The sequence below is a fragment of the Ceratotherium simum genome, chromosome 17, assembly GCF_057802395.1.
Source record: "Ceratotherium simum simum isolate JZ-2026a chromosome 17, ASM5780239v1, whole genome shotgun sequence".
NCBI classification, from domain to species: domain Eukaryota; kingdom Metazoa; phylum Chordata; class Mammalia; order Perissodactyla; family Rhinocerotidae; genus Ceratotherium; species Ceratotherium simum.
This window is the reverse complement of record NC_141916.1, coordinates 53,513,653-53,531,712: the sequence shown is the minus strand read 5'-3', so window position 1 is coordinate 53,531,712 and position 18,060 is coordinate 53,513,653. Positions and strand designations below refer to the sequence as shown.

The following is an 18,060-nucleotide window of genomic DNA, read 5'->3' as shown; positions in this document are numbered from 1 at the left end:
GGGGTTAACTGGTACTCAGGATGCTCCTTGAAGTGAAATGTTCCTAAGAGCAGAAGGTGTGGAAAAAGTGGCTCAAAAGTAAGATATTTCATGGGAAAATATGGTTCTTCTCATTATTCCTTCATTTTTCAGGTCAGGGAAAGAAGTGTTAAGAGTAATAATATTTTTTTAATGAACTATATTATTTAAGTACAATCATAAAGAACAATGCTTAAGCAATAAGTATATACCTCAGCCATGTACCCCATCCAGATCAATAAAGAGAACATTAACAGCAGCCTAGAAGTCACCGTTGTGTCCCACCCATTACTATGTCCTCCTTCCTCTCCAAAGAAGAGGTCCTCAAAGAACTAGAAGAAAAACAAACTAAGCCTAAAGTTAGTACAAGGAAGGAAATAATAAAGACCAGAGCAGAAACAAATGAAATAGAGACTAAAAGGACCATAGAAAAGATCAATGAAACTAAGAGCTGGTTTTTTTAAAAGATAAACAAAATAGAAAAACATCTAGCTAGACTAACTGGAAGGCTCAAATAAATAAAATCAGAAATGAAAGAGGAGACATTACAATTGATACCACTGAAATGCAAAGTATCATAAGAGACCACTAAGAACAACTGATCATATACCAACAAATTGGATAAACTAGAAGAAATGGATGAATTGCTAGAAATACTCAACCTACTAAGATGGAACCACGAAGAAATGGAAAATTTGAGCAGGTCAATAACGAGTCAGGAGATTGATTCAATTATTAAAAACACCCAACATAGAAAAGTCCAGGAGAGATGATTTCACTTGTGAATTATACCAAACACTTAAAGAATTAACACCAATTCTTTTCAAACTCTTTAAAAAAATGAAAGATGAAGGGACACTCCCACGTTTATCTTATGAGGCCAACATTACTCTTATACCAAATCCAGATAATTACACTAAAAGAAAACTATAGACCAATATCCCTGGTGAATACAGATAAAAAAATTCGTACCAAAATATTAGCAAACTGAATTCAATAACACATTCAAAGTGGGATTTATCCTTGGGATGCAAGGATGGTTCAACATACGCAAATCAATATGTGTGATACACTACATTATTAGAATGAAAGATAAAAACCATATGATCATCTCAATAGATGCAGAAAAAGCATTTGACAAGATAAAACATCCTTTCATGATAAAATCTTCAATAAATTGGGTATAGAAGGAACACACTTCAACATAAAAAAGTCCGTATATGACAAATGTTCAGCTAACATCACAGTAAAGCGTGAAAAAGTTGAAAGTTTTCCCTCTAAGATCAGCAACACAACAAGTGTGTCCACTCTCATCACTCTTATTCCACACAGTGCTGGAAGTCCTAGCTAGAGCAGTCAGGCAAGATAAAGAAATAAAAGGCATCCAAATTGTAAAGGAAGAAGTAAAATTGTCATAACTTGCAGATGATACGATCTTATATATAGAAAATCCTAAAGACTCAACTGAAAAACTGTTAGAACTAATCAATGAATTCATTAAAGTTGCAGAATATAAAATCAACATACAGAAATAAGTTGCATTCCTTACACTAACAATGAAACATCTGAATAAGAAATAAAGAAAACTATCCCATTCACAATAGCATCAAAAAGTATAAAACACTTTAGAATAAATTTAATCAGAGAAGTGAAAGATCTGTACAATGCAAACTACAAGACTTTGATTAAAGAAATTGAAGAAGACTCAAACAAATGGAAAGATATCATGTGCTTGTGGGTCAGAAGAATTAATATTATTAAAATGTCCACACCATCCAAAGCCATCTACAGATTCAATTCACTCACTATAGAAATTCCAATGGCATTTCTCACAGAAATAAAAAAAAAAACAATCCTAAAATTAGTATGGAAACACAAAAGATCCCAATTAGCCAAAGCAATCCTGAGAAAGAAGAATAAAACTGGAAGCATCACACTTCCTGATTTCAAGCTATATTACAAAGCCGTAGTAATCAAAGCAGTATGGTATTGGTATAAAGACAGGCACATAGATCAATGGAACAGAATGGAAACCCCAGAAATAAACTCTCGCATGTATGGTCAATTAATTTACAACAAAGGAGCCAAGAATGTACAATATGGAAAGCACAGTCTCTTCAATAAATGGCTTTGGCAAAACTGGACAGCTGCATGCAAAAGACTGAAACTGGACCCCTATGTTACACTACACGCAAAAATCAACTCAAAATGGATTAAAGACTTGAATGTAAAACCTGAACCATAAAAGTCCTCGAACAATTTCATATCAGTCCTGGCAATGTTTTTTTGGATTTGACATCAATAGCAAAGACAACAAAAGCAAAAATAAGCAAGGGAGACTACATCAAACTAAAATGCTTCTGTCCAGCAAAAGAAACCATCACCAAATGGAAAGGCAGCCTACCAAATGGGAGAAAATATTTGTAAATCATACATCTGATAAGGGGGTTAATATCCAAAGTATATAAAGAATGCATGGAACTCAATAACAAAAAAACCCAAAAAATCCAATCAAAAAATGGGCAGAGGAACTAGTTAGACATTTTCCAGAGAAGACATACAAATGGCTAATAGGTACATGAAGGTTCTCAACATCTCTAATCATCAGGGAAATGCAAATTAAAACCGTAATGGGATATCACTTCACACCTGTTAGAATGGCTATCATCAAAAAGACAAGAGATAATAAATGTTGGCAAGGATGTGGAGAAAAGGGAACACTTGTACATTGTTGGTTGAAATGTAAATTGGCCACTATGGAAAATAGTATGCAGGTTCCTCAATATATTAGAAATAGAACTACTGTATGATCCAGCAATTCCACTTCTGGGTGTATATCCAAAGGAAATGAAAATAGGATATCATGATATTTCTGTACTCTAATGTTCATTCCAGTATCATTCACAATAGCTAAAATATGGAAACAACCTATGTGTTCATCAATGAATGAGTGGGCAAAGAAGTTGTGAGATATACACTTATATATGTATACATATATTAAACATGGTGACTATAATTGATAACATGTATTGTATAATTGAAATTTGCTAAGAGAGTAAAACTTAAATGACCTCCAAAAAAAAAAAAAAATTGTGAGGTGATAGATGTGCTAACTAGGTGGGGGTAATTCTTCCACAATGTTTACATACATCAAATGACTAGGATATACACTTTAAATATCTTACAATTTTATTTGCCAATTATTTGCTTTGATTTATTTATTTTCAAATCAAATCAATTATTATTGATTTGATTTATTTGCTCAATAAAGCTGAAATAAAAATATTTTTGCTAAAAAATCAGCACGATGACATTTTGATTGAGATTGGATTTAATCTACAGATGAATTTTGAGATAACTGACTTTGACAATATTGGTATTTCAATTCATTTACATGGTATGTCTGTCCATGGTTTACATCTTTAATTTTTCTTGGATATCTTTTGCATTTTTGACTAGGTTTTCTCCCAGATGTTTTATGTTTTGGATGTTATCATGAATAGTAAAGCTTTTACATTTTGTCTTCTGTTTGTTGATGCTATTTATGAATAAAATTGGTTTTTTACATATATATATATTTTATGTATATTGAACTTGTGTCCAGCAGTGTTATAATTGGACTATAACCAATAACCTAGCTGTAGATTCTTTCTGGTTTTCTGAATTTATGCATTTTATGCAATTATATAGTCTTACATATAATTATAATTTTATTTCCTCCTTTCTAATTCTTATTCTTTTTGTTTTATTTTTTGCCTTATTTGAACTGATTTTGACCTCTACTAAATTGTTGAATAAAAATGGTGATAGATATTAATATCATCTTCCTCATCTCAGGGCAAAATATTTCACCATTAAGTGTGATAGTTGCTCTGAGCTTTTGGTATACGGCCTTTATCAGACTGAAGAAAATTCCTTCTACTTCCAATATGCTAAGAGATTTTATCATGCATAGGTGTTGAATTTTTTCAAATGCTTTCCCACATCTAGTGAGATGATTATGTGATTCTTTTTTTTTTTTAGTTTTGTTAGTGGGTATATTTTACAGATTTGATGTTCAACCTTTACACTAATCTTGTGTTTTGGGGGCAAATTCTATTTGGTTGTGGTGTATTAATTTTTATGTATCTCTGGATTCAATTTCTAGCATTTTCTTCATGAATTCTGCATCCATATGCATTAGAGAAATTGGTCTGTAATTTTCTTTTCTTCTAATGTCCTAGTCAGATTTTGATATCAAGTTTTGGAATTCTCATAAAATGAAATGGGAATTATTCCCATTTTTTTTAATTCTTTGAAAGATTGGGTGTTAATTCTTTCTCTTTCTGTGTATTAAATTTTTTATTTTTATTTATTTTTTCCAGTAATTTTTTATTTTTAAATTAACACAAACTCACAGAAAAGTTGCAAGAATCATACAAACAACTTCCTTATATCCTTCACCCAGATTCACAAATTGTCAACATTTTGCTATATGTATATGTATGTATATACATATGTGTGTATGTATACACCCCTATGCGCACCCCGCCCACACACAAAATTGCAGATGTTCCCCCCTGAACCATTTGAGAATTACTTATACACGTTATGTTCCTTTACTCTTCGGTACCTCAGCATGTATTTCAAAGTTGAATTGAACATACATTCAAATTCAGGAAATTTGAGTTTGACACAATATTGTTAACTGTTTATTGTAAAATATATCTGGGCCTAGAAAGCGTTTGCTTTTTGTTTGTTTGTTTCATTTAGTTGTTCATGTTGAAAGGTATTAATTACAGATTGAACATTTTTAATGATATCAGGATTATTCAGATTTTCTATTGGTTCTTTGGTCATTTCTAAATGGTGGTTTTGAAAGAATTTTTGCATTTCAGCTAAATATTCAAAAGCATTGGCAAAAGATTATCCATAATACCCTCTTATTATCTTTTTAATGCCTAGTGGTTCTGTAGTAATGTATCTTTTTTTCTTCCTTTTCTGATGATGGTTTGCCTGCATTATCTTTTTTTTCTTCCTTGTTTAATCATGCTCAGAGATGATCAATTTTATGTCTTCTCAGAAAAATTTGGCTTAACTGATTATCTCTGTATGTTTGCCTTATATTTCATTGATTTCTGTAATTATCTTTATTATTTATTTGTTTTACTTTCTTTCAGCTGGGTTTGATGTTCTTCTGCCTTTGATTTTCAGGTTTTCTTAATTTTTGTTATATCCATTGAGGTTATAAATTTGACTGTAGTCACAATTCTTTACATTTATATAAGCTTTGATTTGTTGTATACTCATTATCATTTAGATAAAAATTTATTCCAAGGTCTATTGTTTTATTTGGAACTTCTTTCTTAAGTTCCAAATAATCAAACATTTTCTAGTTGATGTTTTGTTGTTAATTCCTAGACTAATTCCATTGGGAGCAGAGAAACTACTCAATATGATTTCAACCTTTAAAATATACTGAGATTTATTTATGCTATAGCATAAATGCTTTTGATAAAGGCTCTATGCTCACCTGAAAATGTGTTTTCTGTATTTCTTGGCTGCAGGATTTTATGTAGGTTGATTAATCAAATTTATGAATCATATTTTTCAAAACTTCCAATTATTTACCCATTTTATTTGTTTTTATTTTCATCAGTTATTGACAAAGGTATGTTAAAATTTCTAAATATAATTGTCTGCTTCTCTTTTATGTTTTTTCAATTTTTGTTTCATGCATTTCCAGGTTTCTTTTTGGCTATATACAAATTTAGAAGAGTTTTTCTTCTTGTTACATTGGCTCTTATAATTTTGAAATATTCCTCTATATTTCTAGTAACTTTTCATAAAGTTGGGTTTGTATGAGATTAGTATAGCCATACCAGATTTTTTTGCATGATATTTCTTTTTCATCATTTTGTATTTGAACTTTCTGTGTTCTAATATTTATGGTGGCTGTTGACAGTAGCATAATATCGTTCCATCTGTTTTTAATACAATCTGACAATCTGAATGTAATGGATATATGTAGTTCATTTACCATTAATTTGTTACTGACATATTTGAAGTAAATATACCATTTCCATATTTCTTTTTATTTTTTATCTTTTCTTTGTTCCCTTTTGTCTCCTTACTTGCATTCTTTTGGTCAACACTTTCTTCTCCATTAGCTTATTTTAACAATATTTTTAGAGTGATTGTCTTTCATTTTAACTACACATATTTTAAACGTCGTCAAACGTTACCATCCACGTTTTAATTCCCTCATATTCACCCTATTGCTGTTTTTCATTCTTTTCTACATTACTGCATTCCTCCAGCCTTAAAAATACTTTCTAGTATTTCTTTCAGTGAAAGTGTCCTGATAATGATTCTCTCAGAATGCTTTTCACCTTCATTAAAAATATTTTGAAAATTTGACATTATTTGAAACTTACAGATAAGTTGCAAGAATTCCCAAATAATTTTTACGAGATTTCCCAAAGTTAGTATTTTGCTATATTCCTTCTCTCTCTCTCCTTCTTTTCCCCCTTTTTCCTCTCTCTCTCCTTCCCAGTCCCACTCTATCTTTTTTTCTCCTTGAATATCGACAAAATTTTTCTGAATTAGTTAAAAGTGTGTTGCAGAAATAAAGTCCCTTTACCCCACAATAATTTAAGGAATTCCGTTACATAACCACAGTATGATTATCAAAATCCAGAAATTAGCATTGATGTAACACTAATATGTAGGTCATATCTTATTCAGAATTTGCCGATTGTCCCAAATGCGTACTTCATAGCAAAAACGAGTTGGGGTAATATACTGCATTCAGTTGTCATATCCATTTAATCTCCTCCAATATGGAACACCTCCTGTATCTCTCTGTATTTTGTGACATTGACATTTTAAAAGAATATAGGCCAGTTATTATGTAGACTTTCCTTCCCATTTGAGTTGTGGCAATAATCAGGAGAATTAAATCTTCTTGTGGAAGCATAGTAAACGAATACAAGCTTCCATCCTTCATGAATACAAATTGGATTTGGCTTTTTTCAAGGTAGAAATTGAAAAGACAACATTAGCAAAATCAATCACAGAACACCAATCTTCCTTAACTTGTTGTACAGCATGAATTGTTAATACCAGATTGGACATGGCTAATGCTGTGGGGAGTACTACCCTTATTAAGATTTCTGTAATCCACAGTCAGTGTGCAGGATCCATCAGCTTTCCTCACAAGTCAAACTGGACTATTAAAAATAAGAATATCATGAGTACAAATACATCTGCATCTAACAGATCCTTAAATAAGTCTAAATTCTTGATGTTTCTTAGATATCCTACGCTATTTTAAATTAATCACTTGAATGGGTTTAGCCAATTCTAAGTTTCTCATCTAGCAGGCCCAATTAATACAAGATGAAGGGCAGATTTGCACATTCATTTCCCAATGGTTTGGGTAAGGGAAGAGTGGACATATGTCCACTCCAATAACACATTCTCATAGAGTGAGGCAAAAGTATACACTACTTTCATTCATAACTTCCTACTTTCAGCCATACTGTCACTTGTAGACTTTCTCCAGTCCAATACATCACCATATGTTCCTGATTAATTATATTGCCCTTTAACTTTGCATCAACAGGTTTAGATATGATAATACATTGATCGCCAGTATCTAGCAATCCCAAGAAACTTTCTTTACCACCTCCAGGCCATTTTACCCATACTAATGCAAATGGCTGTATGTTTCCTGCTGGGGGTTGTGCCAAGAGATTCTGGCCCACCTGTCACTCAGAGTCATAATCCTCTCTTTTACTTTAGTGAAGTGTTGACTCTGAAGGGTCTGTTGATTCATCTTTTGTGTAATCAATGTGTTTTAAAATTCTTCAGTGTTATGATGAATTCAGTTGATTTGTCATGTTCTTTTGCAGTTTGAAGAGTTATTGGGGCAGTCGGATCATGTAATCCTTTACAGTGATCCATTAAAATTTTAGTAGTTACTCCATCTGTCTCCTCCTTTTTCATGCCATTTTTAGTCAACCATCTGTACACTTCTGGTCATTTTAGACATCCCAACTTTTTTTTTTTTTTTAACTGTTTTATCTTAAGATTTCCATTCTCCCGAAAATCCTAATCATTTCCCCATCATTCAGCTCCATTCATGGCTGGAGAAAGATATCCATGACAGCTTCCTTGACATCATATTGTCTTTCTAATAACAAGGTCACACAAGAAGCCCATGTGGCAGGAGCCTCTTTTATCTCAGCATCAACCACCACTTCGATCAAAGCCATAGCTTTAGGAGAATTTTAGTATCAGTATCATCATTTAACAATCCAAAGTAGCTTGCACTGTCATTTCAGCAACCTCAGAGAAAGTATTAGATTTAAGGGTAGAGTTGGACAACTCTCTATTCGGGGTATGTGTTATGCACTCCTGCCTTTATCCAACTCACCAGATTGGGAGTTTGTTCCTCTGTCCACTTTTCCGCAAAAGCTGCAGCAAACTGAGAAAACTGAGTAAGACTGGACATGCTCTTCCATTCAGCAGACTCTAATATAAGGGAAGTAGTTCTTGACACCCCTGTAAAAATCTATTTTAGTAGGGGTTTGGAAAAGAATTGTTTATCCTGGCCCACAAAGTGGCTTAACTCTTTTGCTTAATATCCTTGTGTTTCAGTAGTCTTTTGATTCGCTCCCCCTTTTTAAGTGATCATCAGTTGGACAGGAATATCTCCCCAACTCCTTATAGTCCTTCCCTTTACAAAGTAAATCATCAAGTAAAAGTCTGAGGCTCTGGCAGACTTGGGTGTGCTGGGTGAGCTCTATGATTATTTTTGGGATGCCGGGTAGTCTAGTACTGACTCTTGGTCAGGATAAGAATGAGATGGAATAACTAAATATTTGTAATGTGCAGTTTAAATTTTAGAGATCCCCTGGTAGCACGCAGGACCAGCTTGTTCACATTGTTTAAGGATTGTATATTGATGACTTGCAAATAGTTGAACTGTGCACATAGACTGTCTTGGCTAATGACCAATGAGGCATAAAATAAATATATTATATTTCTTTATACTAGCAAAAGTTAGGATAAAATTCCATTTATAACAGTATCGAGAACATTAAATATGTAGGAAGAAACTTTACAAAATATTTAAAGGCCTTTACATACGTTAAAATTTACAGAACATCTAAATAAATAGAGTTATATACCATGTTCATGGATTAGAAAACTCAATATAGTTAAGTTGTCAGTTCTCCCCAATTGATCCATACAATAGATGCAATCCCAACCAAAATCACAGCAGTATTTTTTTGCAGAAATTTATAAGCCAATTTTAAAATATATACTAAAATGGGAAGGAAGTGGAAAGGACAAAACAATTTTGAAAAAGAAGAGCAAAAATGGAAGTAACCTGATCTCAAGGTTCTTACAATGTATCCAAGACAATGTGGTCTTTGAGTAAAGATAGAAAAATCGATCAATGGAACTTAATACAATTCAGTAATAGACCCAAACATATGTATAATAAGTTGATTTTCTACAAAGACATCAAAATATTTCAAAGGGGAAAGTATAGTCTCTTTAAAAAATGATGGGTAACTGGATATCTGCATGGGGAAAAAATAAACCCCCATCCCCAACCAAAAAACTCCCAAGCAACCAAACTAGCTCAAATGAATGATCAATGTAATGTAAAGTTTTATTATAAAATTTCTAGAAAAAAATATAAGAAAAACTATCATCTTGGAAAAGTCAAACATTTCCTAAGGCACAAAAGGCAATAACCATCAAAAAAATGAGAGGTGATCTTCATCAAGATTAAAAACTTTTGCTTTTTGAAAGAAAACATTAAGAAAATGAAAAGATATTCAACTGATAGGGAGAAATTATTTGCGATACACATATCTGATAGAGGATTTGTATCCAGAATATGTAAGGAACTTACAACTCAAACACAAGAAAACAAATACCCAGCTCAAAAACGGGCAAAAGATTCAAAGAGACTCTTCCTATAAGATAATATACAAATGGCCAATAAGCAAATACTCAACATCACTGACTTTTAAGGACATTCAAATTAAAGTATAAGGAGACATAATTCACAAGCTGGAATGGCTGAAATTAAACAGACAAGTTCAAGTTTTGGCAAGGATGTGAATTAATTAGAACACGTAACATTCCTGGTGGTAATGTAAAAGGAAATGACCCTTTTGGAAAAATCAAGTTTTTTCTTAATGTAAACATACGCTTACCACGTTAGCCAACAATTGTATTGTTAGGTATTTACCAAAGAGAAATGAAAATATATGCTCAGGAAAAATATTAGGCAAGAAATTTCATAGCATCTTTACGCACTAGAACAAATAAACCACCCAAATTTTCATGAACAGAATAGATAAACAAATTATGGCATATTCGTATAGTGGAAACCTTTTTAACAATAGAAAGAATAAACTGCTGGTAAATGCAACTGCACAGATAAATCTCAAAACATGTGAGTGAAAGAAACCATACAAAAAGTAGTATATATTGTATGACTTCATTGAATTCTAGAAAATATAAAACTAATCTGTTGTGATAGAAGACACCGATCAGTGTTTGCCTGGGGCTGGGTTTGTAGGAGCTTTTATTAGCTGCAAAAGGCATATGAGAACTTTCTGGAGTCATGCATATATTTTGTATTTTAATTGTGGTGGTGGTTATACTGGTACATACAGTTGTCAAAACACAATGAGTACCCTTAAACGAAGTGTATTTTATTGCATGAAAATTATACCTCAATATAGTTGATTTTACTATTTGTCTTTTGTTTGTTTCTAGCTTAATTCTACTTAAACATCATATTTTTAATGATTTCAGTCCTTTGAAAAACTTTTGTATCTCATTTTTTGTATAACATGTGATCAGTTTTGGTAAATGTCCTGTATGCCCTTGGAATAATGTGTAACCTGTGGTTTAAGGCGCATATTTACTGTCATACCATTCAAATATTATAGATATTTACTGACTAGTTTTGCTGGATTGCTCTATCAGTTTCTGAGAGAATGATAAAAAGGTGTTTTCTGGTTACTGTTGCTGCATAACCAATTATTTCAAAATAAAGCCACTTAAAGCAACTGTTTTATTTTACATAACACAGATCACTGTTCATTTTTCCCCCAGCTTCTCATCATATTTTCCTTACTTCCTTTAAGACCTCGTTGACAGCATTGCCCAGGCCCATCAGGTTTCTGCTAATAGTCTCTTTAAGCCCTTACAGCTTCTGCCTGTTACTTTGTCCCCAAAACAATGTCACGTGTTTTAGTAGCATCCCAATTTGGGGCTATTACAAATAAAGATACTATGAACATGCATCTACAAGTCCTTTTGAAGACAAACATTTTCATTTGTCTTTAGTAAATACTCAGTAACATGGTAAGTGTAAGTGTTCTGGTTACTATTGCTGCATAACAAATTTCCCCCCTAAATCTAGCAGCTTAAAACTCCTTTTTTTTTTTTTTTTGCTTGTGATTTCCTGGGCCACGATTCTGGGAAGGGCTCAGTTTTCAGTTCTCTCGTGGGATCTCTCATGATGTTGCAGGGGCTAACGTCATCTGAAGACAGGGGCTGGGAATCCAGGAGGTTCACTAACATGGCTGATGGCTGGAAGTTCAGCCGGGTTGTTGGCCAGAGAACCTGCATGTGATAGTCTCTCCAGCATGTAGTCTCGACAAGCAGACTTCTCATAAAGCGAATGTCCTAAGTGATTTCAGGGGAGGCTGCACGACTTTTCCGACCTAGTGTTGAAGGTCAAGTAGTGTTAGTTTCACCGCATTCTATTTCTTACAAGCAACTCACTAAGGTCAACCAAGATTCAAAAGGAGGAGGCATAAACCCCACCTCTCAAAGGATGCCGTATTAAAGATTTTGTGGCTATGTTTAAAAAACACCATAGGTATATTAAATATGCCACTGTGATTGTTGCGTTTTAAATTTCTACTTTTACTTCTGTCAATTGTGGCTTAGGTGTCTAGGACTTAGTGTACATGAATATTAGACCTTTTCAGCATGTCTTTATGTCCTTTTTTATATTTTCCATTTTCTGTCTTTCTGTGCTTCAGTTTATATTTTTTTCTGGTCTTCCATGTTACTATTTCTATCTCGTGCTGATCTAATGTGCTATTACACTCATCCTTTGGGTTCTTATTTCAAATATTGACTTTTTCTGGTCTAGATTTTTAATTCGATTCTCTGTTATCATTTCTCTGCCATAACACTATCTCATTGTTTAATTCCTTCAACATTTCTATCATAGTAATTTAAACTCCCTGCCAGGTAACTCCAATAGCAGGATGCCTTGTAAATTTCTTATAATGCCTCTTCTTTCCCCTGGTTTTTCATCAAATCTCTTCTCTTTTATACTCGAGTATTTTTGATGGACAGGCATTGTAGATTGAAAATTGTAGAAATCTTTCAGAAAGCATTTTATTTTGCTTCCTCCGGGCACTTGATTTGCAGGTAAATCACCTTATTTGAAAGGAAGTGAAGTGATTAGAAGCTGTGAGCAATAGTCTACTTTCAGTTCATTTTTCCTTCTGTGGTACAAGTGTTCTGGTTGACGAGCTCCTCCTCCTTGGCTGACCCTGAGCTACACTTTGGGTTCCCAGAGCCCTGTGAGTCTGACAAATCTCTGCTGAGCTTTTCAGAGTCTCAGCTATTGCCTCTGATGAAGGCCTCAAGGGGAAAGTGGCTCACCTCCGCCCTTTACTTCTCTCTGAGAGCTTGGCTCCAAAAATTCTCACTGCTTTGTAGCTCTACCACACTTTCAAACACAATTGATATATTCCTGCTTTTCTAAACTCATTGTTAGTGCAATGTTTGGCTTAAAATAGAAAATCTGGCATTGCCTGAAGCAGAACTCTCCATAAAGAAGGTGAACTCTAAAATTATGATAACATGACTACTGTGTTACAGCTTTCATCTCAGACCCCATCTCTAGGTTATTATTTACTTTGATTCAATTTCCTGTTCTTCAACCCTACTAACCCTCTGACCACTGTGGTTTCTGCAGGAAACCAGACCCAGCTGCAGGCCCAGTGCAACGACTCTGGGTCTGAACCAGCAGGCTCTGCAGCCTCAGAGGAGAGCGCTGCCAACTGCTCAGGTGAGGGGTCCCACAAGGCCAGAAAACCCTTCTCATTCCCTGTTAAATGCCCCATTAGCATGACTCTCTCTCCTCAGAGAGCAGACAGCTCCGCCTGGTGGATGGGGGTGGTCCCTGTGCCGGCAGAGTGGAGATCCTTCACCAGGGCTCCTGGGGCACCATCTGTGATGACAGCTGGGACCTGAACGATGCCCACGTGGTGTGCAGACAGCTGGGCTGTGGAGAAGCCCTCAACGCCACAGTCTCTGCTCACTTCGGGGCGGGATCAGACTCCATTTGGCTGGACGACCTGAACTGCACAGGAAAGGAGTCCCACGTGTGGAATTGCCCTTCCCGGGGCTGGGGGCAGCATGACTGCAGGCACAAGGAGGACGCAGGGGTCATCTGCTCAGGTCTGTGCTTCACATTGTCTGTAGGGTGAGGGAGGAGGTGGGGCTTTCGGGGATGGGAGTCTGAACCTGGAGGTGGTGTTGCTGAAAGGGCCAGAGGAGAAAGCTTCCTTCCATAGTGCCTGTCTTTCTAGCAGTTATGAAGATTAGGTGCTTTCGTTTCTCCGACTGCAGCAGAGGTTCTGGTCCTTCCTTCTCGGCAGTATCTCCTGGCAGAGCCATTTCTCACAGAGTTTCAATTTGAAAGCAGAGCTCACTCTTCTGCTACCTATGGTAGTAAAATCTTGAGATCCTATTGCTGTTGTAACGAATTACCACATAATTAGTGTTTTAAAATAACACAAATTTGTTATTTGACAGTTCTGTACATTAGAAGTCTGACAAGGGTCTCACTGGGCTGGCATCAAGGTGATGAGAGGTCTGCATTTTTTCTGGAGGCTCTGAGGAAGATACCTTTTCTAGTTTCTAAAGGCGTTGTGTGTTCATTGGCTCATAGCTCCCATTCTTTTTCTTCAAACAGACAACATTGCCTCCCTCTGACCATTCTTGCATAGCCACATTTCCCTCTGACTGAAGCTGGGAAAGGTTATCCATTTTTAAGGGTAGTACGTCTGAGCATGTGATTACTGTTTCACCTGGTTAATCCACAATATTCCAGGTTAATCTCACCATCCCAAGGTCCTTATCTTAATTACATCTGTAAAGTCCCCTTTGCCATGTAAGGTAACATATTCAGAGGTTCCAGGGATTAGGATGTAGGCATCTTTGGTGGTGCATTATTCTGCCTTCCACTCCGCTATCCGCACTCCCTTTCACATACCTGTCAGAGGTTCTGTCAGGATGTAGGATTCAGCTTTCCCTCTACACAAAGTGCCCAGGTCAGTGGTCTCTCAGTTCGCATTCCACTGCATCATTGTGGTAGAAATAGAAAGACAGACACAAATGGGCAAAGTCAGGTAAAACGGAGACAGGTTTCCGTCTTGCCACCTGGTGGGTGCTTCCTCAGCAGAGCCAGCGATGTGTGTTCACAATCTGTGGGATAAAGAAAATCAGAGCATTGACTGGAATGCTCACTGTGCCCTGTATCTTCCCCCTTTCCATTTTAGAGTTCCTGGCCCTCAGGATGGTGAGCGAGGACCAGGAGTGTGCTGGGTGGCTGGAAGTTTTCTACAACGGGACCTGGGGCAGTGTCTGCCGCAGCCCCATGGAAGCCATGACCTTGTCCATGATCTGCAGACAGCTTGGCTGTGGGGACAGTGGCACCCTCAACTCTTCTGTTGCCTTTAGAGAAGGTTCTAGACCCCGGTGGGTAGACGGAATCCAGTGTCGGAAAACTGATACCTCTCTCTGGGAGTGTCCTTCTGACCCTTGGAAATACAGTTCATGCCTTCCAAGACAGGAAGCTTACATCATGTGTGCAGGTGAATTACTGTCTGTTTCTATTTGTCTCAACTCTGTGGTATGTTGTTAGTGAGATTTTATATTTTCAAATCTAAGTGATGAGTATAAGATAAGTCTACAAAATGAAGTTTGTATGAAGATTATTGAATCTACATGTTCCAATCTTGTTTCAAAGGAAAAGATAAGGAAGCCTGTGCTGACAGCCATTTATGTGAAAAATACTAAGTAGATTGGGTTGAACATATGGGAATCATGAATAATGCTCTGATAAACTTTCTAAGGAATTGCTAACTAATTAGGAGTAGTTAAATGATATGCCCAACACCTTAAAGTAGTTAAGGGGCGGAGCAACGAATCAATATTGATTTCTGTGTCTCTTAAACTCATGGTGTTTTACTCTGAAATGCATCTACACAAGTCAGTCTGTTGGTAGGGCAACTTTCTTGCCTCCTCTCGTGAAGCACACCTGGCAAACTCCAAACCTGGGTAAAGGCAACCGCCTAAGTTCTCCTTGCCTGCACTGGACTAGTGAAAAAGGCAGGAGAATAACACACAGTCATGTTGCTAGTCTATATTTGAATTCATGCACGTAATCTTTACTGGACACTCCACACTGCCCCCAAGTTCTACTGTACTTCTTCAATATGTGTGCTTACCTTATCTTTAAAATTATATTTTACATTTTCTCTGCTCTCCTCACACTGTCAACACCTGATTCTCACTATCCATTCTCCAATCATGATCTTGCCTTTTACCTCACTGAGATATTAGAACAGTCCACCATGGACTCCTCATCTTCCTTTCACTCAGTCTACCGACTTGTGGTGTGTGCACATGCTCTCTACTTGGCTTCCTAGATTAGTGGCCTCAGTACTTATCTTAGGTCAGATTTTTTGCTCAGGCTATGGACTCTAACTACAGTCACCATGTCCAAGAGTTCATCTCTTCAATTATGCTCTCTGCCTCTGGACAATCAGTTTCTCCCTGACTCCTAGTATATTCTCATCAATGTATAAATGGGCTTAAGTATCCCACGTCTTGAAAAACACGTGAACAAATGAACATTTTTCCTTGACCCCAATTCCCTCCCTAGCTACTTCTTCATCCCTCTAATCTCTCCTCCACAGTCAAGTTTCCAAAAGTATGGCCAATAATCACTCTGTCTCCACAATCTTGTCTCCTACTAATCTGAACTCATTCAACTAAATTTTAGGCTCTACCATTCCTCAGAATTGGTGAGGAAATGAAATGTAGTCAATTTTTCTCTCTTCGTTGTTCTTGACCTTTCAGCAGAATTCAACACATTGACTTCTCTTTCCTTTGCAATTTTTTTTTCCTCCTGACAGTCACTCTACCTCATTGATTGTTCTTATTCTATGTAATTGATTGTTGTTCTTATTCTTACTGGGATGCAGTCTTCTTCTCAGCCTCTAGATCTTAGACATTACCAGGGCTCAAATGAGCCCTAATGGTGCCACTTCGTGGGTGCTTCCTCAATACAGTCAGCGATGAGTATCAGAGTATTAGACTCTCTACTCTTCCTTAGCTATACTCCTTCCCTAAGGCCCATGGCCTAAATTATATTTACACACTGACAACTCTCAAATATATACCTCCACAGCTGATCTCTGCCCTTAACTCTTCCCTTAACTCCAAACTCATATATTCCATTGCTACCTGACATCACCATTTGAATATCAATAGGCAACTCAACTTTAGTCCAAAGCAGAATGTTTGATTCCACCTTCTCAGTTCCTCTTCCTAACTTTTCCTCCCCTACTATATTCCTCATTTCAGTTAATGTCACTACCATTACTTAGTTACTTAAGTTCAATGTATAGAAGTCGACCTTCATTTCTCCACTTCCCTCATCCTCCACTTCCAATACAATAGCAAGTTCTGTTGGTTGTATCCTCAAATATAGCCTTAATCCTTCTACTCCTTCTATTTTCACTGTCATCTTAGTCCAGGAAAGATAACCTCTTGCCTGGACTATTGCAACAGTCTTCAGTGGTCACCCAGGTCCGCTCTTTCCCTGTATAATATATTCTGTCTCTGTCAGCCAGAGAGAAGTTTTAAAATTTAGTTTGCATCTTGTTTCTTGCTTATAAGCCTCCAGTGGCTTCCTATTCAACTTAAGATAAAATTCAGATTTCTTACACTGATTGACAAAGCCATACAGAATCTGTCCCCTACTCACCACTCTGTCCTCCTCTGCACTCACTCTTCCACTCAGCCGATACACATGTTGATTTTCTTTGTGTTCATGAAATAGACAGGCATGAGGGAAGTAAGGGAAGGCAGGCTGGCCATGCTTTGATGCCTCAGTATTCTTTACCAGACAGATGGTATTGTTCATCTTATGACCTTGCACCAGCTGTTCTATCTGCTTTGCTTGCCTGTCACTTTCTCATCATTCAGTTCTCACTTTAAATGTCATTTCCTTGGTGAGACCTCTCATATCAATTTAAATGCTATTACTTTTCCCAAAATTCTTTATGACATGCTCCTGACACTCCGTGGTTATCCCTGGCTACACTGATTGCTTTTCTCAATATATTCTGCAGGGTTCCAGTTCCTTTGCCTAACCTATTTTATGTTTTAGAACATATTTTTATGTTTTCCATAGTACTTACTATGAGAAATGATCATTTATTTATTTTTATGTTTATTATCCATCTCTCCTATTAGTTTATAAATTCCATGGTATCAAGGACTTTAACTAACTATTGTATTGACCAGTGTATATCCAGTGCTGTGGAGAGCACCTGGCATATGATAGTTCTTTTTTTTTTGTGAGGAAGATCGGCCCTGAGTTATCATCTGCCAATCCTCCTCTTTTTTGCTGAGGAAGATTGGCCCTGGGCTAACACCCATGCCCATCTTCCTCCACTTTATATGGGACGCTGCCACAGCATGGCTTGACAAGACGTGCGTCGGTGTGCGCTCGGGATCCGAACAGTCCAACTCCGGGCTGCAGCAGCCGAGCAGGCACACTGAACTGTTCTGCCACTGGGCCGGCCCCTATACGATGGTTCTTGAATGAATAAATCAGTTTTTTGATTGTGTAGTCAAAATTAAAAATACTTTCATGAAGGTGTAATCAAAACTAATTGAATGATTATTAAGCTGGAAAGCGAA

The 18,060-nt window shown here is 36.3% G+C and overlaps 1 protein-coding gene across 1 annotated transcript in view; it reads left to right on the top strand.

Moving 5' to 3' along the window:
• Positions 1 to 18,060, top strand: part of LOC101409095 (antigen WC1.1-like) — a 67,090-nt gene that overhangs the window by 40,592 nt on the left and 8,438 nt on the right. The window contains exons 5-7 of the mRNA XM_087442807.1: positions 13,037 to 13,129; positions 13,207 to 13,521; positions 14,625 to 14,939. Of these exons, the coding sequence (XP_087298933.1) occupies positions 13,037 to 13,129; positions 13,207 to 13,521; positions 14,625 to 14,939 (723 nt within the window). The remainder of the gene's footprint in view (positions 1 to 13,036; positions 13,130 to 13,206; positions 13,522 to 14,624; positions 14,940 to 18,060) is intronic.